At 34.7% G+C, this 27617-nt stretch overlaps 1 protein-coding gene across 11 annotated transcripts; it reads left to right on the forward strand.

Moving 5' to 3' along the window:
- Window positions 1-2346: 2346 nt before the first annotated feature.
- b (glutamate decarboxylase-like protein black) lies at window positions 2347-26923 on the forward strand. 11 transcript variants are annotated; one of them, XM_067764256.1, is made up of 4 exons: window positions 2347-2699; window positions 6545-7637; window positions 22030-22397; window positions 26162-26923. In XM_067764256.1, exons 2-4 carry the CDS (start codon window positions 6747-6749, stop codon window positions 26757-26759), a joined length of 1857 nt encoding a protein of 618 aa, XP_067620357.1. In that variant the 5' UTR covers window positions 2347-2699; window positions 6545-6746; the 3' UTR covers window positions 26760-26923. The 11 variants fall into 11 exon arrangements, with proteins under 11 accessions (XP_067620357.1, XP_067620359.1, XP_067620358.1 ...); XM_067764258.1 differs by having other exon boundaries at window positions 6574-7637; XM_067764257.1 differs by having other exon boundaries at window positions 6642-7637.
- The last annotated feature ends 694 nt before the right edge of the window (window positions 26924-27617 follow it).

The raw sequence follows: 27617 nt of genomic DNA on the forward strand, positions 1-27617 counted from the left end.
CGATACGGGCACGAGAATTTAGTGCTCATTTAATATGCTTTAAAAAAAGTTACCTCAATCAGAGATATATCTTTCCGAAAATCCAATATTGTAACTTTCCATAAATCACTTACTACGATTTCGATTTTCGCCAGTTCAAGCGTTGATATATGGGCGATTCTCCACGAGCTCTCAGCTTTACTAACCCAACATTTTGAAAAAAACATTCGATTTTCAAATATTTTCTATAATTTTTCTATGAATTTTTATAGCTAAAACACGTTCCCAAACTGGACGAGCTACAGCTATTAATTTCTGTTCTTGATACTCAATATATTATTTTTCACTGTTTCAAAGTACTTTATTGAGGTACAACATCAAGTTTCCATTTTAAACATAATATTTAATGATTATAGAACTGATACATATATTTTAAACGTAAATGTATTTTGAAATTAATGAAAAGAAATTAAATTATTTATCGAAATTAAACACTAAAAATTTTTATATGGTGACCTCTTTTATGATGAATTCTGTATATTCACTGCTGCTAGTCCTTGCTTATGACGTTCTTGAATTCTGAGACAAACAAACAATATTTCATACAAAATTATTGTGGATTATTTATCACTTGCTGTGAATGAGAATTGTCGTGAGCTTTTCTCAGTGGCTTATTCTTCAAATTCAGGAAGTTTTTCCCTTTAGTTTTCAGTTCTGTACCAAAAGATGGATTTCCCATGAAATAATGCTTGCACTGCGTACCAATAGCGCATTCAGAACAACTCAAGGAGTTGAATAAAATCGTCGTGGGATGATGTCTCGACCATGTATATTGATGAACTTTGTCACAGTGTCGATGATTCTTCAAGTTTAAGTAATGTGTAAGATGACAACGGACTATACGGACTTATTTTTCTCTCTGTTGATTCGTGAAATAACATTAAATTACATTATCGTTATCATTTATGCACAATAACCTCAAATTTTATTACGTTTTTCCTCTTGTTGTGAAACCTGACATGGTTGTGACATTTTGACAATAAATTGCTCATTCAAAAGAACCTAGTATGACTCGCAAGATTTTCCGTAAAATTTTAAGGTTATGTCAGCAAAAGTTAAAGAAAAATGGTGCAATAGACGGTACTTAACTTAAAACTACAAAGGTACAAGTGCCACGGTTGTGACACGATTTTTTGATACGTACCGTTTTTCCAGTTCTTCAGTGTTTAAAAATGGATATTAGTTATTTAAAGACTGCAAACATTAACATGGAAATATGCGGAGGCACTTGCTGATCAAAATTCACACTCACATGTCACAAACCAGTGTGCAATAAAGCAGTACCAACCTGACGATTTGAATAACATTTTTTACTCCAAAACTCATGGACACTTTTCAAAATTAAATTACAAAGCGAAAACAGAAATGTTATCATTAAAACAACATTTAATATTGCAGATTAAGTCAAGTATTTAATATAATGACAGTTTATTACTCGTGTAATTAAAGATTAAACAAGTTACCACCTAAAATATTATGAAAAATGTGGTTGTGGACATGCCACGGTTGTGACGTCAGTGGGGTATTATGAACTATAACTTCATAAAACTGATGATAAGTCAATAAAATTGAACATAAAACTTCAAAATAAACATAATTTTAACTCAATTACATAATTTAATTCATAGAAAATGCTTTATTATATTTCAAATTTCGAAAAGACTCAAAATTGTAAGACCGCGGAGAATTACCCATATAGTTTTTACAAACCAAATATAGTATACACATCGCTAGCTCAGTTCACCAAGGCCCTAACCTACAAAATTAAAATTTTACAGGAGAGGCGAACAAAATTTTATTTTAACATTTATTACAAGCAGATACATATGAGACTTTCAAAGTGGCATAACTCCGTAGTTATTGGCTCTACAACTTCCGAATTTTTAATGGTGATATATTTTAATATATCAACCAAAATCTTCCAAAAACGCAGTTTCAAAAATCTGTTGGTTGGGGCCTTTTTGAATTGAACTAACGATACACACATACATAGGTGGTGTACAAATACATATATGCAAGTGCCATTCTACCGTGCATGTGGAACGATCCCCTTGTTTGTCAACCACAATACATACACAACTTTAATTACTACAGACTTGATTTTCAAGCGGTATTTTGAATTCCCTTGCGAACACAAAAAGTAAAAGAAAAAACAAAAACAAATTTAGAATAGAATAAATTTATTAACGAATGCAAAGCTGTTCGGCTAAAAAACATATTTACATACGTACATACAAGTTAATAAGCAAATTTTAAACTTTTGCAAGTGAGAGCATTTATAAAAGCAGCAGCAATTGTTGACGGTCAATCAGATTGGTAAGACGCGATTTATGGTTAAGATCGTTGTGGAATGCTTTTTAAGCAAGTTTTCCTTCAAATCGGAAGAAATACATTTTTTGGCACTCAGATTTCGTTTGTTTATATGTAGCATTTTTGCGTATAAAAATATCTGGTGCGTGGTACCTGAATTTAATTGAAAAAATAGAATTGTAATTTAAATAACTATAAAAAAAATATGAAGTAAAATTGCATTTTTTAATTTACATATATACTACATTTATATTCTTTTTTGTGATTGTGATTTTTGTGCAACAAGTGGATGAAAACTAAATTATTTGAATAAGCTATATTAAGCAGCAACGTGCAACTCATCAAATATAGTAAGCACAGTGGCATCCCAAAGACGGCAACATTAACCCTTAAATGGCCAATTCACTAAATATTTTTTTTATAATTTTTTAAATACAAATTTGCCAAAAAAAGGAAGAAAAGCGATAACATTTTCTATTGCGTATAGAATAAAAAAAATAAAATGTTGATAAATTTTCACTTATAAATTTTGAATAAATTTTTGTAAATATTTATATAAAGGTGGTAGTAATTGACATAAATATTTTCTATGAGTGTGCAAATATAAACGACAACGTAACATAAAAAAAATTTTAATATATCCAAAAGTTGACTGTCTACCAACTTTGATGCAGGCAATCATTGGGAGCTTTCAGCGAACGCTATTTTTGTTGATACGTTGCAAACAGTTTGCCTTAGTTGATAGAAAATTTGTTCTGTTTGTTGAATTTAGCCAAATGAAATAATTATTCTTAAATTTTAAGAAAAGAGCCTCTTAAATTATTTTTCACACTTCACTATAATAATAAAAGAAGAAATTATATTCATGAAAATGCCAAAGAAATTTCCAATAGCCGAAAAAACACGTTGGGCGAGTGTAGCGAAAAAAAAAGAGTAAATATAGTGTTAATTATTATAACAAAACTAGCTTTACCAGGCGCACGTTGTAACGCCCGAGATCGAATGGATGTTGCGTTATTTTTTCTGTTTTGTTTGTTGATAATTTAATTTATTGTTCTGTAAATTGAATTGAATTTTGTACGCATATTTGGTGAAATTTTCTGTTAAAACATTTTATTCTTGTATCTTATTGTATCTTATTTTATATTATTGTATTGCTTTTACCGCTGATGATTGTTGCTTTGATTACATTCCGAAGAAGCATGACTGGTGAGCCAATTTTCAAAGTTGATATATGCGCAGGCATTCCTTTTGGTTCTAAGGAGTATAGAAATTCATTTGGACAATTCACAATTTTATCTTCATCTGTAACTGTGTCGATCGATTTATATATATTTCGTCACTTCACCAGGAAATTGATTTTGAAAGCGATCATTGATTTTGTTAACATGATCATTTTTGGGAGCTAAGATAGTTCTTTCGCATAGCCAAAAAACAAAAACATTTAAATTTAAAATTCTTAATTCTGAAATATGAAAAACTTTCGTCTTGATCGAAGGAACCTCCAGCCAAAATTTGGTGATGATCGAAGTATAGCAAACACGTTTTCATAGGGAACACACACACAGAATTTGATTTTTATAGAAGATGTAGATAGACTGAAGCTAAACAATTTTTTTAACAGCGGCAGATTACTAAACGTCCAAAAGGCATAACAGCTAAACTCAACAATGCAGTCAAACTTTAGGTGTTAAAATAACTTAAGTTTGTACGGCAGCCATGTTTTTCCCCATTCCACATTTTACTGGAGGTTTTAGGACTTAACGTCACATAGATCCTTACCAATTTTAATTATCCTACCATTACGACATCCAGATATATGCAGTATAATATATTCCATTTGTATGGGAGGTGCCACGCCCCCTTTTTTCCCAATTCTCATTTTCTTGGTGGTGTTAGGGATTGACCTCATATAACTCCTTACTGAATTTCAATGTTCCGGCATGTATACCTTCAAAGTTATGCGGTACCAAAGATTCCATTTGAATGGAAGGTTCCACGCCCCCTTTTTCCCAATTTCGCATTTTCTTGGTGGTGTTAGGGATTGACCTCATATAACTCCTTACTGAATTTCAATGTTCTGGCATGTATACCTTCAAAGTTATGCAGTACCAAAGATTCCATTTGAATGGGAGGTTCCACGCCCCCTTTTTCCCCAATTCCGCCTTTTCTTGGTGGTGTTAGGGATTGACCTCATATAACTTCTTACTGAATTTCAATGTTCTGGCATGTATACCTTCAAAGTTATGCCTTACTAAAGATTCCATTTGTATGGGAGGTGCCACGCCCCCTTTCTCCAAATTCCGCATTTTCTTGGTGGTGTTAGGGATTGACCTCATATAACTCCCCATTTAATTTCAATGTTCTGGCATGTATACCTTCAAAGGTATGCAGTACTAAAGATTCCATTTGTATGGGAGGTGCCACGCCCCTTTTATATATCGAAATTATTTTTAGCCTAAAACCTTCCCGTTGATCGAAGGAACCCAAAATTTGGTGATGATTGATGTGTGGGAAATACGTTTCCATAGCGAACACACACACACACAGAATTTGATTTTTATATATATATGGCTAAACCGATCTGTGATTTCAAAATCAACTAACCATCATCTCTCTTTCCTGTATCTTTCCTAAAAATTTCATGGCAATCTGTCGAGCCGTTCTCGAGTTATGGAGTGGCAATCAAAATGTACACTTCTTTTTATATATATAGATATTATACTTTGTAATTTATACTTTAATTTTTAAATCATTTTTTAATAGTTTGCTTTTGAAAATTAAAATTTTTGATTACTTCAAAAATGAAAATTAATTATTTCTAATATTTTTTAAATTTAAAAATAAATAAAATAATTTTTAAAAATAGATTGAATTTTTTATTATTGTATACATTTTATGGATGAATACATTTGGAGTAAATATAGTGTTAACTACTTTGTACTTTAATTTTTAAAAATAATTTTTAATTAAGTTTTCTTTTTAACTTGAAAATTTTTGAATAACTTCAAAATGAAAATTTTTGATTATTAATTTATGATAATTTCAAATCAATAAAAATAATATTATAAAAATTTTAAAAGATAAATATTTTATTATTTGGTTTAATAACAAAGTCCCAACCGTTGAATGGATCGAAAATACTCAACAAGTGAAGAATTTTTCTATTTCATACCTATCTGTCAAATAAGCTGACAGGGAGAATGGCTGTTCGCAATGAACAGAGATTTGAAGAGAGATTTGTTTGTTTGCTCGTGGTAAATAAATTGAATTGCCCATTTGTGTTTCAGACCAACTTTTCTTTAAAATTACTCTATAGAAAATCAGATTCCCTATAAATATTAATTGAAAATCTAATTAATAGCGAAAATATGAGCAGTCAGGTTAGCAAACAATTTGCGGTATGCAAATAATGCTATATAAAAGTTATTTACAAAAATGTTTGAATAAAACTATTGAGCAAAGGATTCAAGTAATCAAACAAAAATTTAACAGATGATCCAGGCTGATTGTTATTGTAAACGTTTTTTTCAAATATTTGCCACTTGTATGAATTCACATTGCAAGCCATTATTGAATGCAAATTCCAAAATCAATAAGAAATCAATTGTGAAATCGATCAATGTAAACAGCTTTTATGATAACATTTATACCACTTTTCGGTTTCAAAGAATTTCGCTCCATATGCGAATTTAGAGCTCTACACATTGCGCTACAACCTTCACCAAAAAATATAAATAAATACGCGATTTACGTCCGAAGAGATTTAAGCCGAGCTATTGTAAATTGGTTGGACGGGACCTACAGATGTACATTGCATTCCATAGCACAATTGCGGGTATGGGAAAGGGCAATCACTTCTAATTTTTGGAGACCCATTTTAAATATACATTTATTACTTGCGGTTTAATCACAAGGTCGTATTTAGATAGAACGCTTTGTCGCGATGCTTCTCTATGATGCTTTGACAGCGTCATAAGTTAACAGTACGAGCGTTCCATTGACTTATCGAGCTCTGGCTCACGATCAAATCTCATTGGAACGATCTGGATCAACTTTATGAGAGCTGGTAGCACTAATATAAAACATCTGTTTTGTTGAAAATAAAAAGAAGAAACGTACACAAAAATTTAAGATACTGATAGGATTATTAACATTTAAATAGTTTCGCACGTACACAAACTATTTTCCTTAGGTTTTCTTCAAGTTTTTTACTCTTCCGAGTTAAGGGTTAATGCATTTGGATAGCGCATGCATAGATGCCCTATAAACTATAAACTAAACATACATAGGTCGTGCATTGAATGAATAGTTGAAGGGTACGAATTAACAGCACATACAAAATAAAAAAAAATAAAAAGTAAAAGTAAAACAAAATTAAAAACTAAAAACTAAAAATGTTGGCCAGCAAGTGTTTACCCACACATTACAATGAAGCTATATTTAAAAATCATTTGAACAACAACGTCGAAAAAGAACTGGCGGGCATCGTTGCAAATGTCACAGCAACAACTAATAAAACGGACATCGTGAATATGGGTGGTAGTGGCACGGCGTCAAGCAGTCCTCCTAGTATTGTTGTTACTGCTGCCAACAAGTGTAGTGCTGTGGTGAATGGCGCATGTGAAGGCTGTAAAGTGTCTGTAATGAAAACTAATTCCAATAATGGTATAATGGCAACCGACAACGACATTTCAACAACAACACAATCAACAAAAGACGCAACAATAAATGATATTTTTGTGAATAATAATCACAACAATAACAAATTACAGCATCCAAATTTTATTCCTGGTCATCCAGATGCCAAATTTGAAAATTTCATACGTCTATGTGTTGATGAAATTATTAAATCAGCTGTTTTAGCTGGTACAAATCGTTCCAGTAAAGTTGTTGAATGGCATGAACCGTGTGAACTTAAACAATTATTCGACTTTGACTTAAAACCGGAGCCGGAAACGCATACGAAATTAATTGAATTACTTAAATCAACAATACAATATTCAGTTAAAACCGGTCATCCTTATTTCATAAATCAACTTTATTCGGGTGTTGATGTGTATGCTTTAATTGGTCAGTGGTTGACAGATGCTCTTAATCCCAGTGTTTATACTTACGAAGTGGCACCGGTGTTTACACTTATGGAAGAAACAGTTTTAGCGGAAATGCGTCGTATTGTTGGTTTTCCAAATGATGGCTTCGGTGATGGTATTTTCTGTCCAGGCGGTTCAATAGCGAATGGTTATGGCATAAGTTGTGCTCGTTATAAATATGCACCTGAAACTAAGGTAAGTGAGCAATCTTGTTTTTGTTGCGATGATAGTGGGGGTAGTTCATTAATGCACCAGCCTTCACTCACAATTGAGTGGTAATGCAAAAAATTGCAGCCTCATTCAGCTATAGTGGTAGTGAAGCTGAAAAGTTTTTCGCTGAAATTTTAGAGATTGTAGTGAAAATATTTTTAGGGCGCGTTATTTTTGATACGTGATCGTATAACACGATATAGACCCAGATTTAGCTTAGTGCACCAAAATTTTTCTTCACTGATTTGAGTGGAGCATATCACTGCGGAACTCATTCAGTCTATTCAGTTCAACCTTGAGTGGAGCATAGAGATTTCCAATATTTTTCCTCAATAAGCTGAGTGCAAAGCGAATTCAGCACCAGGTGTTGTTATCCCATCATCTGATTGCTTTTTATTGATGTTTTCCATATACCGCCTTGGTACAACAATATGTCAGTGAATCGAAATCAGTGATAATTTTCTTTTGACTTCACATTCTTCTACTCGGCGAACTGGTTTGAATTCACTGTGTTCACCTTAAATGGATTCCTCTTGGTAGTGAAAAAAAAATGACTGCAATCAATTTTTTAGTCGGATAATGTAAGTAAGTGTAAGGCAATCAAAATTTAGTGCACTACCCCAAACTGTGTTTGTGTTGTATTTCCTTATATTCTAAGAATTTAGAATTAGTATCAGCTAAAAAAAAAAAAATAGATATAGAGAAAAACTAGTTAAGGCTTGGCCGATTTACCTTCAAAGAGATTAGGCCGAACTTCTGTTCCGTTTGCGTCGTGCCCGCTTTTAATGTTTCGTACAAATTGGCGGGTCCCGACCAACATGTTTTACGTCGACTCCAAATGGCAGGTGCAAGCAGAAGAATTTTCACAGAAAAGTTATTTAAGGCAGAAATACACGGTGTGTTTGCCAAACAAATGCCAAGGCGCAACCTTGCTTAGAAAATTTTGTTTCTAAATGTTGTACCCAGGTGTTTCGGTGCGGTAGGCGAGCATGCAACCACCACACTACGGCGGCCGGTTTACGGTCCCTAGAGAAGGAAATGTATTGTAACGATTTTTGGGGATGTTCCGCTTATTTGAAACCTTCTGCTAACATTCGAATCGCTAAACTTTTGAATAAATCACTCTACTATTTAGTATTGCAAACTGGTCTTTATTTAGATTACTTCAAGAGTAGTACTTCACAATTATCTTCACAACCAATAGCGTGTTTAAATCAAAACTGCTTACTGACTACTCAGCTTTCGCTGCTTTTATACTCTCTGTTGCCACGTCCACCCATTTCTCCTAAGGTTTAGTAACTTCTCGAACTTCTTGCTTGGTTACCAGCCATATATGTACATGTATATTTGTAGTTTATAGTCTCTCGCATTGCCATATGCGTGTGGATAAGTGAGTACTACTTCGGCTGATGGTGAGTATCTCTCTGCTGTCTTGTATGTACATGTGTAAATGATGATTGATTTGTTTACGTACATACAAGTGGCTGCTTAGTATCGGATTAGGGATGCTAATATCACTTAGTGATGTGAATATTCGTCACAGTATATTGAAAATTAGTTTGCCCTTCGTTAGTTGGCTTCAACGACGTCGTTTTATACAGTTTTTATAATGTTTACCATTGCTTCGGCATCACACTAGTTCATGTAATTTCTCAGGATGATTCCATGACTCTGTATTCACTAGTTTGCTCAAGATTATTTTTAATAGCGGAGCTCCAGCAACATCAGTGCGAGTTTAAGTGTGTCATAACACAAGCAAAGATATTTTCAAGTTTTAAATTCGTAGCGAGGGTCCCCTAAAATATTTGTACTTAACACTGACCATAACAAAAATCCGGCATTTCAAGTTCGGGCACGAAAAGGTTTGTACCTTTAAATAGTAAACCTCTTTTTCATGGAACAAAAGGACATAAGTAAAGATGTTCAAAACTTTTTCCGCCTAAAATATATGCCAATACATACCCAAGATGTGCATTTAGAAAAGGCACTGGGAAAGGCATTTAAAAATGTGGCCACTCTTCAATTTTATGGGTTTTCGGAAGTACCTATTCCTCAATCATGTTCAAAATTAAAATGGAGGAACAAGCTCAACATGGTTAAGGTAGGTGGGGGAAAAAAAGTGTGAGTACCAAGTACTTGTGAAGTTAGATGCGTAAACGTACAGGTGTACGTCGTAAAAACTGAGGGTCGTTTTCTCATCTGAACTTTAAAATTTATTTGTTTTTCAAAAATGTTTTTTTATCGGACGTATAAACCTTAAACTTTTGGCGTGGTTTACATATAAGCCTATGGATGGGCCATCAATTTTTTATTGAACTTTTATCGGTGTCTTTTTTTATAACAATCCGATGAGTCGTCAATAGCAAGTCTATAACACGCCGATAACTAATAGGTTACAGTCCGATAGAAAATCGATAACTTCATGATAACAAATTAATAGTTTTTGCTAAGAAATCGATATATTTTCTATAATAAATCGATAATACGCCAATAACAAATGGCAACAATACGATAGCAAATCGATAACCTTTCAATAGCAAAACAATAGCTTATTGATAAAATATCGATAACTTTTCAGGAAACAGTCGATAACTTTTAGATAACAAAGCGATAAAATTTCGGTAATAGAGCAATAACACGCCTACAAAAAGTCGATAAGTCGATATCCATTTATAACACTTCGATAACAAATCGATAATTAGTCTATACCGCGACGATAAAACACCGGTAACAACTATAAAACTTAAGTCATTGTGACTTTGGCAGATACCATACAAAAACATGTCCAATGACCTCACTCTCTTCATTTTATAAAGGTTAATTTTCACAACTTTTCAACATAACTAAGTCACTAGCCTTGTTTTTTTTATGGCAATTAGTTTTCCAGTTTTCTTCTATTGTTGCTAGAAATATCTGAATATAAATTCGAGAAAATTTCTCTGCGAAAAAGAGGGTATTTTTATTTTTGGGCAGCAGTGATTTTCTAAAAATATCACCGTCCATCACTGAATTTAACCGTTTCTCACAGACGAAGTAAATGTTACTCATACGCCACGTAGTACATTTATCAATCATCCAGTAGATTTATATAAACTGATCACTTTTATTTGTTTATGCATTTCTTATCGTTGGAAGAGTCTACCTAATGAATAAAAATAAAAAGTAAATGTAAGGCGCGATAACCTCTGAAGAGATTTTAGGCCGAGCTTCTCTTCCAATTCGCGTCGTGCTCATTTTAATTTTTCCTACGAACTGGCGGGACGGGACCTACATGTTTTATACCGGCTCCGAACGGCATCTGCAAGGCAGATGAATTTTCACTGACAAACTTTTCATGGTAGAAATACACTCAATGTGATAGGCGGAGCGCGCTACCACAACACCACGGCTGCCGCCATAGGCTACCGAATGCATCCATATAAACGAAATCTTATTTACATACAAACTTACACATATTCTTATGTAGTACAAACGTATGTATATTAAAAAGTTTAAAAAAGATGCATATGCATATGATATATCAAACAGGAAAGTTGTGGACAGAAGCGCAAAGCTGCAAAATTTCTGAGACCATCCAATCCTACAACGTTAGATCGACAAAGTTGCTAATATTTGTAAAGAGAAAATATTTAAGGCTCACGATGGGTATATTAACTTGACACTGCCTTGTGGCGGCACATGCGTTTAAGTTAGGCATCGTCAGTAACAGCAGAGGGAAATGCGAGCTGCAGGAAGAAACGGCTGAGCATGTTCTGTGTTCGTGTCCGGATCTACTTACCCGGCGTGTTAGAGGGTTTAGAATATAACCGCGGCAGCTTCTCAAACCCAATTTTCAACCTCACCTACCCATTGCGAATCCTGTTTCTTTGGCAGCCGAAGCTCTGGCGACCCCAAGTTGCTTATGGAAGTAGGAGCTGGGAAGCGGTTGGCCTAGAAGTTTCAATGTGGTCATATTACATCATTCTCGAGATTTGGGGCTTGTACCTTGATAGTGCTTGTTACCAGAACGTACCGGATCTATATCAGGCAAAGGGCTATCAACTTCGATAAAACTCCCCAAAACCCTTCGTGGAGTGTTTTTATCGCTACAACAACAACAACAGGCTCCAGCCACTACGAGCGTACTTAGTTGGGATTTTTAATGTTTGGTCGTTAAAAAAATTCTGGTAACACTATGGACACATTCAGTCTATGTGAGGTCTTTATTGACAGGCCAGTTCAACCTAACCTAAAAAATGTTCAATGAAAAAGAGTAGTGTATTCACACACTTTTTTTAGTTTTAGTTCAGAAAGCTGCAATTGAAGTGCAGAAAGTTATAACTGAAGTTTAGAATTTTCAATCTAAACTCAGAAAATTACTACTGAAGTTCCGAAAATTAAAATTGAAGCTCAGAATTTACATTTTTTGTTCAGAAAGCTTCATTTGAAGTTCAGAAAATTTCAATTGAAGTTCAGAAATTTTCAATGAAAAGTTACTCTAATGCCATATACGTAGAGTTGGGATTCTACCGGGTATTTACCATTTTTATGGGTAAATACCCGGAATATTCCTTTTTTGTATCTTTTTTTGGGTATTTGAAAATCATTTGAATCGAGGCTGCTTGGAATTACAATTCAGCAATTAAATTTATACGGCATTTGAAATTAAAAAAATTTCGTTTTGATTTTAAACAAACAACCCAGCAAACAGTAAACAGTCTTATATAGGTCTTCTTCGGATATTATATATGACGGGAGAAAATTGTTGTGATAAAACTCCCATGAGGATAAGATAGAAATGAAATAAGTATTAGTTGAATTATTTATTTATTTAGAATAAATTGTCGCAGAAAAATTTCTGAGTTTTTATTCCGGAGCTGCCTAGTTTACTGATTTTAATATTTTTCGTTTGTTCATAATTTCATCAAATTGGAGTCAAAAAAGGCTCTAAGGTGATAGCATTTTTTAAGCTGATATTTTTCGGACCCATATTGAACTCCAGAACTGTAGGAGAATGTTTATAGGGTACACATATTTACGCAAACAAAGCTACCCCTCAAACATGCTCACGGCGCTCTCATAATTTAAGAATCCGAAACGAGTCCAAAATAAGTGCGCAATGTAGGAATCAAAAATTATCATTTATTAACTATTTATGTTCGTCACAGCGAGTTTGGAACAAATTTTAACACTTTGTTACGACAATTTTTCATTTTAATACAAAATGAATTACATTTGTACATTATAGTTACCCTTGCTATTATTTTTTTTTATAAGCATCGACGTTTTCCGCTCATGGACGCTTCTCGACATCTTTAATGTGACCGCAAAGCTGCCACGCTCTTGTGTCGAACTATATATGAGCCCAATAAACACTGACGATGCCTAATAGGCGATATAGGTATCAGATAATCAGAGTTTTTTACAGTTAAAAATGACGTCGGAGAGTTCCAGTAGAGTAAGATATGATCTGTTTAAACGCCTTTAAGACATACTTATGACTTATAGGAAATACATTGGTTACGGCATTCCAAATGAGCACATACCGACTGTAAACGTTCCAATTTAGATATTTTTCCGACTCTTATTTGACTTAAAATGTTTACTGGGTAAACTTAAATTTTTGCAACGGATGTATTATTGGCTAAATATTTTTGAAAAACGCTGGATTACAGATTAAAACTAATTCAACCGATAGCGTAATGGCTAACTACCCACCAATATAGGACAATTTGGGTATATTTTGGATTGAATTTGTGTGTTTGTTTCCCATATTTTCCAAAGGATTTTTTTTACCCTTCTTTTGGGTAAATATTTGGGTATTTACCCATTTTTACCATATATACCCAATTTACCGGGTATTTACCGTTTGGGTATTTACCCATTTCCCATATCTACATATACGCTTGCTTGTAGGAAAATTCCAAGAGAAATAAAAAATATAAATATAAGGCTATTAATTCTTCAAAATGTATGAATTTTTTGACACGAATTTTTTGCACAATATTGATTTCAATTACCTATTATAAAGACGATTAATTATTATATTTGTTATTATACATTATTTTATCAGATGAATTGAATTTAATTTTATTAGTTTTTTTTCGTAGAATTTTCCACCAAGCATATAGGGCAGGGCGTATAAGTCACTTTTCGTTGAAAGTTTCTGATCTTCAATTGAAATTTTCTCAGCTATAAATGAAGGTAACTCTTTACTTTAGCTCACAACTGCTAAAACTCGTCCAAAAATATCGGGAGAGGTGCCAAAATATGCGCTTTGGACCCAGGATCACGAATCCGAACGCGGATTTTTATTTCTTTCCGTAGATATTTGCAAACAAAATTGAAAATTTGCATGTGGTTGTGTAATTTTGATGATTTTGTTGCACCCACAAAAAAAAAAAAAACTGTGGGTAAAAGTGTTTTGCGCGGATATAATTTTGGTACCAGAGTAATTTTTTGTAAACGCAGCCGAAGACCGCCAATGCAGAATATACTATGGATCCCACCCCCTGTTTCGGAGCGCTCCGGGACCATTTTTCGGTTTTTTGGAAATACATATCTTTTGACAGAAATAAAATTTTTAATTTCCGCTTTCGAATTCGTGGTCCTGGATTCATAACGCGTCTTTTGACACCTCTATCGGCGCTACTAACTTTGCTGTTGCTTGATTGCTTTGTTGACGCACTGCAGAAATATTTACCTGCAGCTACTTCTGTCAAAGACTTGTATAAAGAATATAAAATATTTTTTAAACGTAATAAATGTTGGATTTGTTAATCCAAAATCAATTTTTTACTTAAAAAAATTGTTTCGAATTTACAGTTTTTGCTAAGTGATTAGTAGGTTTGTTTACAAGCACATATACATATGTATGGTGTAGTTAAGTTGATCGTGCACGCATACACAGGCAGGCGTTGGATGTATACAATTGTAGCACGTACCTGCTGCAAGTAAATGTAATAAGTTGCTCGAGGTCAGGTCAGAAATGAGTTAATATCTTTTGAACCACAAAATCGTCCAACTTAAAATAAAAAGGGTTTTTTAGATGAAAGTGTATCACATATTATATATATTTTTTCGAACATATCCGTGGGGGAAAACAGTATGTAATAATTATTTAAAAAATTCATTTTTTATTCATTATTTTAATTTTATAAAATAAATTATTTTTTTAACGCAGTTATACAGTAAATATTGTTACCTTCAAAATAAAACAAAAATTAATAAGATACGACGAGTGGAACCAAAGATATAGCATTTTGAATGTGGGCAAGTTTGCTTACCCATCGAATCTGAGCACATGCAGATCTCTGAAAAAAAGGAAATCCTGCTACAGGTATTTGCTTGTTTCGTGCGAGCAACTTAAAAATCAGAATTATGAAATCTCAAAAGTTGTTCGATTTTTAAAATAATGACCCATATATAGATCAAAACAGCGATCAACTCATAAAATCGCAATGTTCAGAAAACGCAAAAAACTGATTGCCGCCCCATAAGCACCAATGCAATTTCTATCCATTTTTAACAAAGCCATTTATACCTCACTTTTTAGTGGAGGCCATAACAGAGCGATGCAATATGTTCATTTAAGTTACGTATTATAGATGTGATAAAAAATGTTTGAGTCGAAATTATTTTGTTTGATACACATGCAAATATGTATGTGAAGTTTTACACATTTATTCTTATATTAAAACACCCTATACTTAATTTATTTAATTAACAAATCAATGTATGTATGTATATACATAATTACAGTGCATTTGTTCAACTAATTTCATGACGAATACAATAACGTCGTTAAGTCAAGGCCATTCCGATTAGTGGTTCAAGAGCGAAATTTGAATGGATTTGCATTTTATTAGCGTTTGCTATTACCTACATACGTACATACATATACACATATGCATGTATGTATGTTTGCATATAAGCTTTTTGAGAAAATAGAAAACAATCAAATTTTAATTTAAGCTGTAATTACATACATATATACATACTACATATGTAACTATTTAAAACGCCTTTCTAATGTGGCATATGAAGGAAATATTTATATTAAATACAAATGTATAAACAAAAGTGCGCCTTAATGACATGCGATTGTGAGTAATTCCAGTCAGACTTCAGGCGGGGCACAGCCCATACCAACATTATGAGACACTTTCGACATTTTAAATGGATTTATTTAGGTTGACTTGACAGGCAGGCTGGTTGGATGGCTGGCACGAATTTTGTAATTGAAATTTAAGTAACTTCCCGATAAGCTACAAGCTTGAAACTTGGAATATAGTGCAGAACCCGATGACAAAGCAATAATAAGAAAAAAATTGCCGCTAGGTGGCGCAAGGATCGAGATATTCACAAAAATCGTATTTGTTGGCCGATTTGGCTCATATTTAGAACACATAATACATACATGAATAGAAAGCGACCTATGATGTCCGATTTGGCTCATATTTGGAACAAATATTACATACAGTCCGGTAGAAATGACATCAAAATATCTTGGAGTTGGAGGAGGGACAAGCATACGTGGGGCAGAGTCGAGTAAAGTCTTTGGAAGGATTATGCATTGAGGAATTAGATTGTAACAAATTGTCAGGAAAGTCCTTGCAGTAATGAGTCACTAAATGAACTAAATATATTGACAAATAATTAAATAAAGACTAAAAACTTGAAAATACAACAATTAAAAAAAAATTTTAGTGAAATGGTTTTATTGAAAACAATACTTACATGAACTAATAATAATACTAAAAGCTAGAAAATAATTAGGTAGGTCCTAGGTACTAGTCATCACACTCCTCATCAATCTAGGGCGTAGATCAGACAATTAAATAAAAGCGTTGGACGCATAAATTTCTATTGATAGTCATATATAAGACCAACTGAACCCTAATCAAATTTTTAGAAATTTCACGGTGTCAAAGTTGTGAAAAATGCGTGAAAAATGACGGTAATAGGTACTTTTGAGCTGTGATAACTACGGAATGGCTCAGCGGATTTCCAAGAGGTACCATTGGAAAGGTATTCTAATCGGCTATCGAAATCGTGTACCGAGAAAATTTTTATTACACTGAAAAGCATTTTTTGTTTGTTTTTAAATACTTTATCTTTGTAATTTTTTCCAAGTTTAGTTTTTAAAAAACTTAAAAAATGGTTTTTCAGCGAAATTCTTACAGTATACCTTTTCGAAAGCCTATTTGTAATGGTATCAAGATCTTTAAAATCGTTTCAGCCATTCTGTACTTATCACAGCTCAAAAGTACTATGATATCAAAATAGAGAGATGAATGTACTTAAAAATTTTTATAAAAAAAATCCATTTTAGTTTTTGGATAGACCTTTCTAATAAAAATATATTTTATTTTAAAACACTTGTCCTTTGAAATTTTTTTCAAGTTTAAAATTTTATTTTTGAAACAAATTTTCAGTGTAATAAAATTTTGTACAGTGTATATTTTCGAAAGCCGATTCGAATACCTTTCCAATGATATCAAGATCTTTGAAGTCGGTTGAGCCATTCCGTAGTTATCACAGCTCAAAATTACCATGATATCAAAATATAAGGAAATGCTTTTACTTAAAATTAAAAAAAAGAAAAAATACGCCAATTTAGTTTTTGGATATGTTATATATGTATATTAAATAAACTTTTCTAAAAAAATATATTTTATTTTAAAATACTTTTGGCCTTTGAAGTTTTTTTCAAGCTTAAAATTTTAAATTAGAAAAAAAATGTTTTCAGTGTATTAAAAAATTTTTACAGTGTATGTTTTTGAAAGCCGATCTGAATACCTTTCCAATGGATCTTTGAAATCGGTTGAGCCATTCCGTAGTTATCACAGCTCAAAAGTATCTATTATCTTCATTTTTCACTCATTTTCCACAACTTTGACACCTTGCCACGCCCACAATTTTTCAAAAATGCAATTTCTAAAAACGAGGTAATGTTTGTATAAGTAAAGTGTAACTCTATGCAAAATTTCATCAAAATTCGAGGGGGTCGGGTCTTTTTTTATAGGTTTTAATATGAAATTCATCATATGGAAACAACATCGTTTTGTGTAAGCCAGCGTTCAAAGCACGCCGTGTGGAGGTGGAAAGACCAGACTGGGTGAACACAATATTGGAGGCGCTGAAAAGGATCGCAAAAGCGGAGTGAAAGAGTTATCAAATGCTTCAAATGCGGGAAGCCCGGTCACATTGCACGTCATTGCGATCTTGATCCTAGTGATTGCAACAGCATGGGTGGTCTTAATAACAAAGCTGGAGGGGATGAGCAAGAGCGAGTAAGATGTAGAGATCGAGAGCTATCTCCAGCTATTGAATGTCCTGTTATATCTGTGTCGCAAATTGGAAGGAAATCAAGCAGTCTTACCGTCAGAGGGAATGTGGATGGCAAAGAACGTGTACTGACTGTAGATACGGGTACATCCCATTCCTTTATTCGATCTGATTTGGTCAACAGGAGAGTAAAGCCATTACCTGGAGCAAGGTTGCGTACGGTCAATGGCGAGTATAACCAAGTCCTGGGAGAAGTGATCTGTGAAGTCTTAATTGGGAAGGTCATGGTTCTATACAAATTCGTTGTGGCGGAGATCGTAGATGAAGTCATATTTGGAGTGGACTTTTTAGTTGACCATGACATCAGGATCGATATACGGAGAAAGATTATGCGCTATAAAAACAAGGATGAGCCACTTAACTTCAGTTTGGAGAAAGGGTTCAGCAGTAAGCGAGTGCTGGTGGAGGAGATTCGACAGAGACCACAAAAGTCAAGGAAAGTAGATCGGGCAAAGGTTGATGGAACGGATGGGCCAAACAAATCAAAACCGAAGGTACCTGCGAGAGAAACACTGGCATTGAAAAACCCTAATGGACGCACTAAAACGAACGAAAGAATTTCCCAGAAAGAATGCAAGGGTGGTTTCAAGCTAGGGCGCACTACTATTGGGAAACGTCGGAACGATACTGATTATGTGAAGCCAATCCGTCAAGAGCAAGCTCTACAAAGTAAATCATTGGCCAAACAACAGAGTGCGAGGGAACGATCCAGGATAATTAGTAAGATGAAACGATGTACGATGAGAACAATTCGGAAGGTTTCTTGGAGGAAGATTTGGTACTGTTATACAACCCTCACTCTCGGAAAGGTGTTCCATCCAAATTTTGATGCAGTTGGGAAGGCCCGTGCAGAGTTGTGAAGAGGATCAGTGATGTCATCTACCGCATACAAACAATTGTGAAACCACGAAATAGAAGAGTGGTTCATTTGAAGATGCTGGCAGCGCTTAGATCGAGAGATTTGTGTGATCGGGGCGATCAGACTTAGCTGGAGGGCAGTGTGACGAATATTAGCAACACTAAGGGATACTATCATCTCTAAGCCGATACTGAGCAGTGACTTGTATGCACATAACCAAATTAATCATTCACCCCTATTCTGCATTTCGACTTGGATTGTAATTTTTTCGATTTGGCAAATTTGGTATTCTGTGTTCCAATCTCTTTCGATCCAACTTCGAATCGTTCGATTTTATGTATTCTGCATTTCGATCGTAGTTCCGTTTTTCTAAGTTGCAAATTAGTTGGCGGAAAAATATTTTCTTTTTTTTTTGTTAATTTATAACAGAACTTTAACAAAAAAGTAAGTAAAACTTGTTAAGAAACGTAGAAGGCTTGATGATGATTGTTTTTTATAAGTTTCCAGGTCAAAATCAACATGTCGATGTCGAAGTCCTTGGACGTATTTGCCCCTCAAAAGTATCTAACACATACTTGAAAGCCGAAACTTTTTTTGAACCTAAATAAGAAAATCATTAAACTTTACCACTTTTAAGTTCAATTTCTTACAATTCGTCACTCATCTCAAATAGATTACACAAAAATATTTGCCTTTCCATTCTCGCCTGGCCATTTTCGTATGCGTTGCTTTCCAACTCCACAAATAATGCCGCGGCTATTGATTCCATTACAATAGACAGCTATAATTTGTGTCTGTTAGTTGGGTCCAGTTATATGCCAAAGCAAGCTGCCGGAGTAGAGGAAGGTGAAGCGAAAACGTAAACAATCCTTGCGGAAAGAATAAATAAATCTTCATAAAGTATTTTAGGCCAGTGCAATGAAATTAGCATCCATAAAATTCAGAAAATGTCAATTATATTCGTGCAGGAATCCGTTTTAACAAAACTTGGTGGCCACAGTAGGGAATTGGCCAAAAGAACGACAAAAACGCACATACAATTATGAAAGCACTTCACTCAAAAAAATATAACACATATGTCCATACAAGCAGCGGAGAGCAACGCACAACCACATGTAAGTAGGCTATAATTTGTGCAAGTATCACTCACATATACACGCGCATATGAGAAGCTATAAACGTAGTTATAGCTGGTAATTTTATAGCTGGTAACTAACTAGTAAATTCTAGAAATAGAACCGCCTAGAAATATGCAAACGAGGAAACCAAACAGTATAAAAGCAGCAACAGTTGATGCACGAAAATCAGTTTGATTTAAGCAAGCTATTGGTTGTGAAGTATCAGTGTTATTGTGAAGTACTTTAATAAAGGCCATTTTGCATTATTGAATATTAGAGTTATTTATTCAACAGTTTAGCGATACGAACGTTAGCAGAGGGTATACAATAAGCGGAGTTCCCTAAAATTCGTTACAACATCTATGTTATCTTAATCGATTTTCAGGTGTAGGAAAAATTAGAAACATGAAAATTTCAAAATGCGATATCTCAGCGAAAAAAAGACATGATATTTGAGCAAACTCAAAGCCATTTGAAAGAAGTAGGCTTTTATTTAAAGATGCCATCCTTTAATTTTGGTGAAAGAAAACATCTGCAAGGCTACATAATCAAACCAATACCAATGTCGAACGGCTTCTCTAAACCGAAGCTGAATTTGGGATGGAACCGAAATCATTAAAGAAGAGCACCAGAATCAAAACCAAATCCAGAATAAATTTAAAAAACTATACCATATTGATTAACTAAACGAAAAACTGGAAACGAATCCCTAAGTAAGTTAGCTTAATAGCAAGTTGTTTTATTAAAAACCAATCAATTACCCCCAAACAATTCCGTACCTCATGAAAACACGGTTGCCGGTGCGTATACGTAACATTATATTATACATATTATTATATATGTTGTAAAGATTTTTGGGAAATTCCGCTTATTTGAAACCTTCTGCTAACGTTCGAATCGCTAAACTGTTGAATAAATCACTCCAATATTCTGTATTGCAAAATGGTCTTTATTAGACTACTTTGGGAGTAGTACAACTATACTTCACAATTATACTTCACTTTGCAACTGATAGCGTGCTTAAGTCAAACTGATTACGTACTACTCAGCTTGCGCTGCTTTTATATTCTCCGCTGCTTCATTCGCATATTTCTACTAAAGTCTAGACATTTCACCTTCTAGAACTGCTGTATCTCCTACTTGGCAATTGAGCTACATATATGCGTGTGTATGTGTGAGCAACAACTTCGGCTGATGACTACATCTGTGTGTGTGAGGTATCTCTTCGTTGCCTTGTACATAAGTGTGGATAGCTTTAATGTGTACATGTACATAAGATGGTGCTTCATGTTTTTGTGTTGTTGCGTGATTATTAACTAGCCTAGTGATGTCAACATTCGCCACAATATGTACATACATACCAAGGTGAGGGTAGTGCATTAATGCCCCACATTCACTCACAGTTGTGCGGTAGTGCAAAAATATCAGCCTCATTCAGCTATAATGGTAGTTAAGCTGAAAAATTGTTCAATAAAATTTAAAAGCTGGACATAAAAGGTTGTGGAAAAGGGGCTATTATTTGCCGATCTTCGCATCATCATCATATCTTGAATTTTGAACCTCTCTTCTAATTCGATCAAGTTTTAATATTCATATTTATATCAGTTCCGCACTTGGTTTCACGCCATTCCTACTTGATCGATTATGTGCAGCTTCTTCCTTCTTTTATTCTCATTCAATCTGATTGGGACGTATACGGTGCAAGCTTCGAGGGAAGAGGCGCTTTGTTTAGCTAGTTCATCCGCCTTTTCATCTCCATCGTTGAGCTTTCACGACAACTTATTGTCTATAATGACTCCCAGATATTTTGTGCAAGGCTTCTCCTGCAGGGCCACACCTCTCTTAGCTTAGGCTTAGTCCAAGTCGGGATCTTACAGCTATCAGTTCCGTTTGGCCTCAGATAAAAAGGCATGCTTAAAATTAAATAAAAATAATGCTTTATTCGGGTTTTATTTTTCCATATGTGTACCAGGAGCAAACGACCGAACAGGTTCCAATGCTAAACAAACAAACTATGTTCGTAAATACAATATGTAGTAAATACAATAATTGTTTCATCTTTTCTTTCCAGAAACGTGGACTGTTTGGTGGAAAACAACTAATCATTTTCACGTCAGAGGATGCACATTATTCCGTGGATAAGTTGGCTATGTTCATGGGATTCGGCAGTGATAATGTTTGCAAAATTGCGACAAATGAGTTGGGCAAAATGGACGTTGGTGATTTGGAGATGCAAGTTAAGCGATATTTAAGTGAAGGTGGTCGACCTCTGATGGTCTCGGCTACAGCCGGCACAACAGTATTGGGTGCATTTGATGATTTGAATAGCATTGCTGATATTTGCCTGAAATACGATATGTGGTTTCACGTAGACGCAGCTTGGGGTGGTGGAGCTTTAGTCTCCAAAAAATATCGTCATTTATTAGACGGAATTGAACGGTAATTATTTTTTTTTCAAAATAATATCACGGGCGCCAGCGGTAAATTTTTGGGGAACAAAGCTCTAGTTCCATTGTGTTAATTGCCCACCAGCTGGAGCATTCACAGCGGGGGCTCAATAGTACATAGAAAAGTATTACCGCAAAACTGATTCGACTGCTACCCAGCCTGAGATAAATAACTTTTACATTAGCAGTTATAATCAACCGATGCAGATGCTATAGAATCTTGTCTAGATCCTTCCACCCAACCATAAGCGTCAAGCAGTAGAACCCTAACCCTAATATGAAAAAAGTACATTTAGATACTAGCTTGAGACACTCGTGATCATCTCACCTTGTTTATTTGCTTTCCAAATGCATAGATGTTTGGAGTTTGATACCAAACGTAAGGATAAAGCAAAATATTGATAATGATAGGTGAAAGGCTCTACATGTGTGTTTGCTTACGTCATTGATTTATACTCCACTACGTTAATCGCTATCTTGCCAAGTGCAAAAAAGAGACGATGGGTATCGATTATTTCGCTAAGGAGGCCTGCAAGATTTGGGTATCGAGAAATAGGAACGATAATAAACTTATCGGGTATTCCGTATCTCCGCTGTACTATGTGGTTTTTAAGCCCGTATATTTTTTGTCGGCATTTTTGTCGTAGTTGGCTATTGAAACGAAGAGTTTTTGTTTTTATTGTAGTAATGTAAAGTAATCGTCCGCTGTATTTTAGAGCTGTGTTTTGGTCTACATAACCAAGGGTCCCCGAACAAAAAATAACAGCAAAATATTTTAGACATTCTTCGCTGCTATTTAACGTTAAAAAAAGTGTTCTTTCCATAGCTTTAGTACACTCGGTAGGCACTCTTACTTAATCACTTGATTTGTGCCTAACCTTCTAAACGATTTTGGTCGTCCAACAGATCCCACTAGGCACTTCTTCGCTGTGCTAGCCTCTTATCATCGTCCTTATTACAATCAGGTAATGAGTCGTTCATCTTGGTCGTACGACCACCTGCCCGACAAGGCGGGCTCAGGGGTCCAGTATTAAATACGGGGAAGAACCGTCCGCCACAGCAGCGCGCCTTACTGTGGTAAGGCCATCAATACTTCCCGAGGTGGCCCGGTATCGGGAAGGCTCCGTTCGAATACAGCCGAATTCATACTCGGGCTGTAAATCGTCCAAAAGGCAAGGTCCGCATAACACCCTGGATTAGGGGTTTGGCAGTTCTTGGTCACCGACATCCCGCCGTCATCCTATGAGGCGAAACGGCATAGATGTCAGTCCTAAACAGCTCCGCCTCACACCAACGACATGGTGCTTACCCTAGTGAGGGCCGCGCCAATTGGTAATATTAAATCAAAATAAAATATGTACTCTAATTTATTTCCACCTGGTCCTTTATTCGGCGTGGTGGCTGATCGCTTCCTCCTCTTCCATAGGCGGCTGTAAATAAGATTACCTTCTTTATGAGCATAACATGGCCTAGCCAGCGTATCCGCTGTGTTTTGATTCGCTGGAATATCTTGATGTCTTCAGTTACCAGATGACTATTATTGTTTCTACAGGAGCTTTCAGCAGTCTTAACGCATTTTGTCACTCGATAAATTTTCTAGTGAAATTATTGGTCCGTACTGATATCAGCATTTTCCCATTCTAAACTGATGCTCACTTTCCCTTGTGTCTGTACGCAAACTGTTCCTTTAGACAACGCTTCCTCTCACCGGTGCGATGTTTCTCATCGAACCAGCTGTTTTTTCGGGATCACTGCAGTTCATTGGTGTTTTCTAAGCACGAATTTAATGTGATGGTAAATCATGGCGGAGCGCTTGGCTCTAGGCGTCCTATATCGCCATTATATTCACGGAAAAATGGGTTAAATGCACAGCGGTAATTTTCACATTAGGGGTCCGTATTTTCTCCAAAGGCTTTTGAAAAATACATACAGAAAGGCTGGGTGTTAAGATGCTGAGATGATGAAGTGATTGTAAGGATAACGGAGACTGCCCGTCTTAAGAACAAGATGCGCCCTTTCTTGATAGTTAAAGCCAACTTGTAAAAGCTATCTGCACTTATATGGTCAAATCTTTTTATACTCAGCGTGATTTGCACACAGAGTATATTAATTTTGATTGTATAACGGTTGGTTGTACAGGTATAAGGGAATCGAGATAGATATAGGCTTGCATATATCAAAATCATAAGTATCGAAAAAAAATTTGATTGAGCCTGTCCGTTAACACGATAACTTTAGTAAATATTGAGATATCTTCATCAACCATATAACATTTTGGAAAACACAAAAAAAAAAAAACCTGGGGGCCAATTCATGTTCTGTGAAGTGATAAAATGAAAATGAGTTTTTCAAACATTTAAACGAATTTTTGTTTGAAAATTTTTTTTATATCATCACTTCATAGAACGTGAATTGCCCCAGTGATTATTTAGTAAATAATACACCTAGAATGTTGAAAGTTGAAATGTGGACTGATATTGACTCTTGATAAAAATTTGAAAAAAAAAATTTAAATGGGCGTGGCACCGCCCACTTGTGAAAGCATCAATTTTACAAATGTTATTAATCATAAATCAAAAATCGTTAAACCTATCGTAACAAAATTCGGCACAGAGGTTGCTATAGAGGATTACTATAAGGAATTTTGAAGAAAAAATAACGAAACCGGTTAAGGACCACGCCCACTTTTATATAAAAGATTTTTAAAAGGGTCGTAGACTAGAATAATAAGCTATAACTTAGCAAAAAATAGTTTTTAATCAATGATATTTCACTTATAAAGTTTTATTGTAAGAGGAAATGGGGAGACATTTTTTTTTTAAAGGGCGGTCCCACGTGTTATGCAGAAAAGTAATTTATCTGAAATGAAATGTACAATTGATTCTCACGCTGAGTATATAATGTTCGGTTACACCCTAACTTAGACACCTTTACTTGTTAATTTACACTTCAACGTTAAGAATATTCCCAAATGGTGATTAGGTCATAAGTACAAAATGATGCAGCCTTGTAGCGTTGGTGTATGCGGATATTTTTTTTTTTGTGAGAAACAGCTGTTTTTTTATAGTCATAAGCCACCTTTTCATAGACCGGGTCACATATATCGAGTTGAGGTGGAGTTGAAAAAAAAACTCCAATGTGGTACCACCAAAACCAACAGCTGTTTATTGTGAGAAATAATGAAGCGTAATCAAGAATAAATTATATAGGCGGCCGCGGTGGTGTGATGGTAGCGTGCTCGGCCTTCCACACCGAAGATCCTACATCAATATCATTGAATCATATATTTGAGTCCAGTTAGAGAACCGCAAGTTGTTAATTACATTTTTTCAACTTAAGTAGTAGTAACATATTTTGCTTTATAAAAAATTCCCCTTTTCGCTGAGTACGCTATGATTCTCGAGTTGAGCCACTGTTTCGAAACAACTCTTGAGATTTTAGAAAAATGCCTAGTTATCAACATGAGCTCTAATGATACTCAAGCCTAAATGCTTGTTGGGTATATTCGACGCCATTTCGTACGAACGCAAATAACTGATAGGTTAACTAGAGTTTAACCCTGGCAGATCGGCCGCTTAAGCTTAGCTTAAACTTCAGTTAAAGTAGACTGAAAAACTACAGAACTGCACTGAAAGACCGGGCCTTAGAGGGTTTGGCTATAAGTTTGTGTAGTAAGCATGGTCACCATAAAACCGCGCTTCGGAAAAACACTCTTACAAATATGTAATTAATTTTTTTTCATTTCAATTTATTTAGTTCGGACTCTGTTACATGGAATCCACATAAGCTATTAACAGCTTCTCAACAGTGCTCCACCTTCCTCACACGACACAAGGACCTACTGAGCAAATGTCATTCCACAAATGCAACATATCTATTCCAAAAGGATAAATTCTATGATACATCGTATGATACCGGTGATAAGCATATTCAATGTGGTCGTCGTGCTGATGTATTCAAATTTTGGTTCATGTGGAAAGCAAAAGGTACAAATGGTCTTGAAGAGCATATTAACCAAGCATTCAAAATGGCTGAGTACATCACTCAATTAATCAAAGAAAAACCTGGTTTCGAATTGTTATTGGAACAGCCTGAATGTACAAATGTGAGTTTTTGGTATGTACCGCCAAGCATACGACATATAGAACGCAATGAGTTGTTTAAGGCCAAATTGAATGCGATCGCACCAAAAATTAAGGAAGGTATGATAAAGAAGGGATCAATGATGATTACATATCAACCGCTACGTAAGATACCAAATTTTTTTAGACTAGTTTTACAAAGTTCAGACCTTACTGAAGATGACATGAAGTATTTTTTGGACGAGATTGAAGCACTGGGATGTAATTTATAAGTGAAACAATAATGAATCAAATTTAACTTTGTTGTTGTAATATATATATTTGTATATGTTATATGTAGTTCTTCATATATTTAGTAATATATAGCCCATTGTAAGTTGTATTAATCTGTATAAGCATGAAGTACAATATATATTTAAAATTGCTATTAGTCTAATTTTCAGTGCTATGTTATATCGGTGGAGGAATTGCCAAAACTTGAAGAAAGAAGTTAAAGTTGATTAGAATTTAACTTTGCCACTTTGTTCGATGACATACAATTTTATTGCTCATCGCAGCTTAAGCGTCAGAAGTGGCAGGGCTAAACTCTAGTCAACTTTAAAAAACCAAACCTAAAGCATCTTAAAAGAGGCGTCTAAAATCTACAGGCTAAAGGTTTGGGGGGTCAAGAAATTGCTTAAAACATTACATGGAATGTTTTCTTACAAAAATGTATGTTAATTTTGGACCAGGTAGTTTGGTTGATACTATGCTACACCTTTTCAAGTTTATAATAAGAAAATATAAGTTTATATTGAGAAATGTATCTTTATATTGAGAAAATACGAATTGATAATGAGAAACAGAACTTCATATTCAGAGTATATTAGTTGATAATGAGAAATAAAAGTTCATATTGAGAAAATTCAAATTGATATTGAGAAACAAAATTTCATATTGAGAATATATAAATTGATAATGAGAAAACATAAATTGGTAGTGAGAACATACATATGTACAAAATTTTATTCGTGATGTGCCATAAGTAATGTGGTCTGCGAGCCAGGGGGTCAATTCCCTAACTGTGAAAAACTGAAAAATGTACACTCATTGAAAACTCATTTGCATACACAATTTACACTTTAAATTTT

The sequence above is a fragment of the Eurosta solidaginis genome, chromosome 2, assembly GCF_040869045.1.
Source record: "Eurosta solidaginis isolate ZX-2024a chromosome 2, ASM4086904v1, whole genome shotgun sequence".
Taxonomy (NCBI): Eukaryota; Metazoa; Arthropoda; class Insecta; order Diptera; family Tephritidae; genus Eurosta; species Eurosta solidaginis.

Bases quoted from the DNA above. Each gene is read 5' to 3' on its own strand.
- b (XM_067764256.1), top strand. From the start codon at position 6,747: ATGTTGGCCAGCAAGTGTTTACCCACACATTACAATGAAGCTATATTT. The intron at 7,638-22,029 runs GTAAGTGAGCAA...TTTTCTTTCCAG, and splicing joins AATATGCACCTGAAACTAAG to AAACGTGGACTGTTTGGTGG. The intron at 22,398-26,161 runs GTAATTATTTTT...CAATTTATTTAG, and splicing joins TTATTAGACGGAATTGAACG to TTCGGACTCTGTTACATGGA.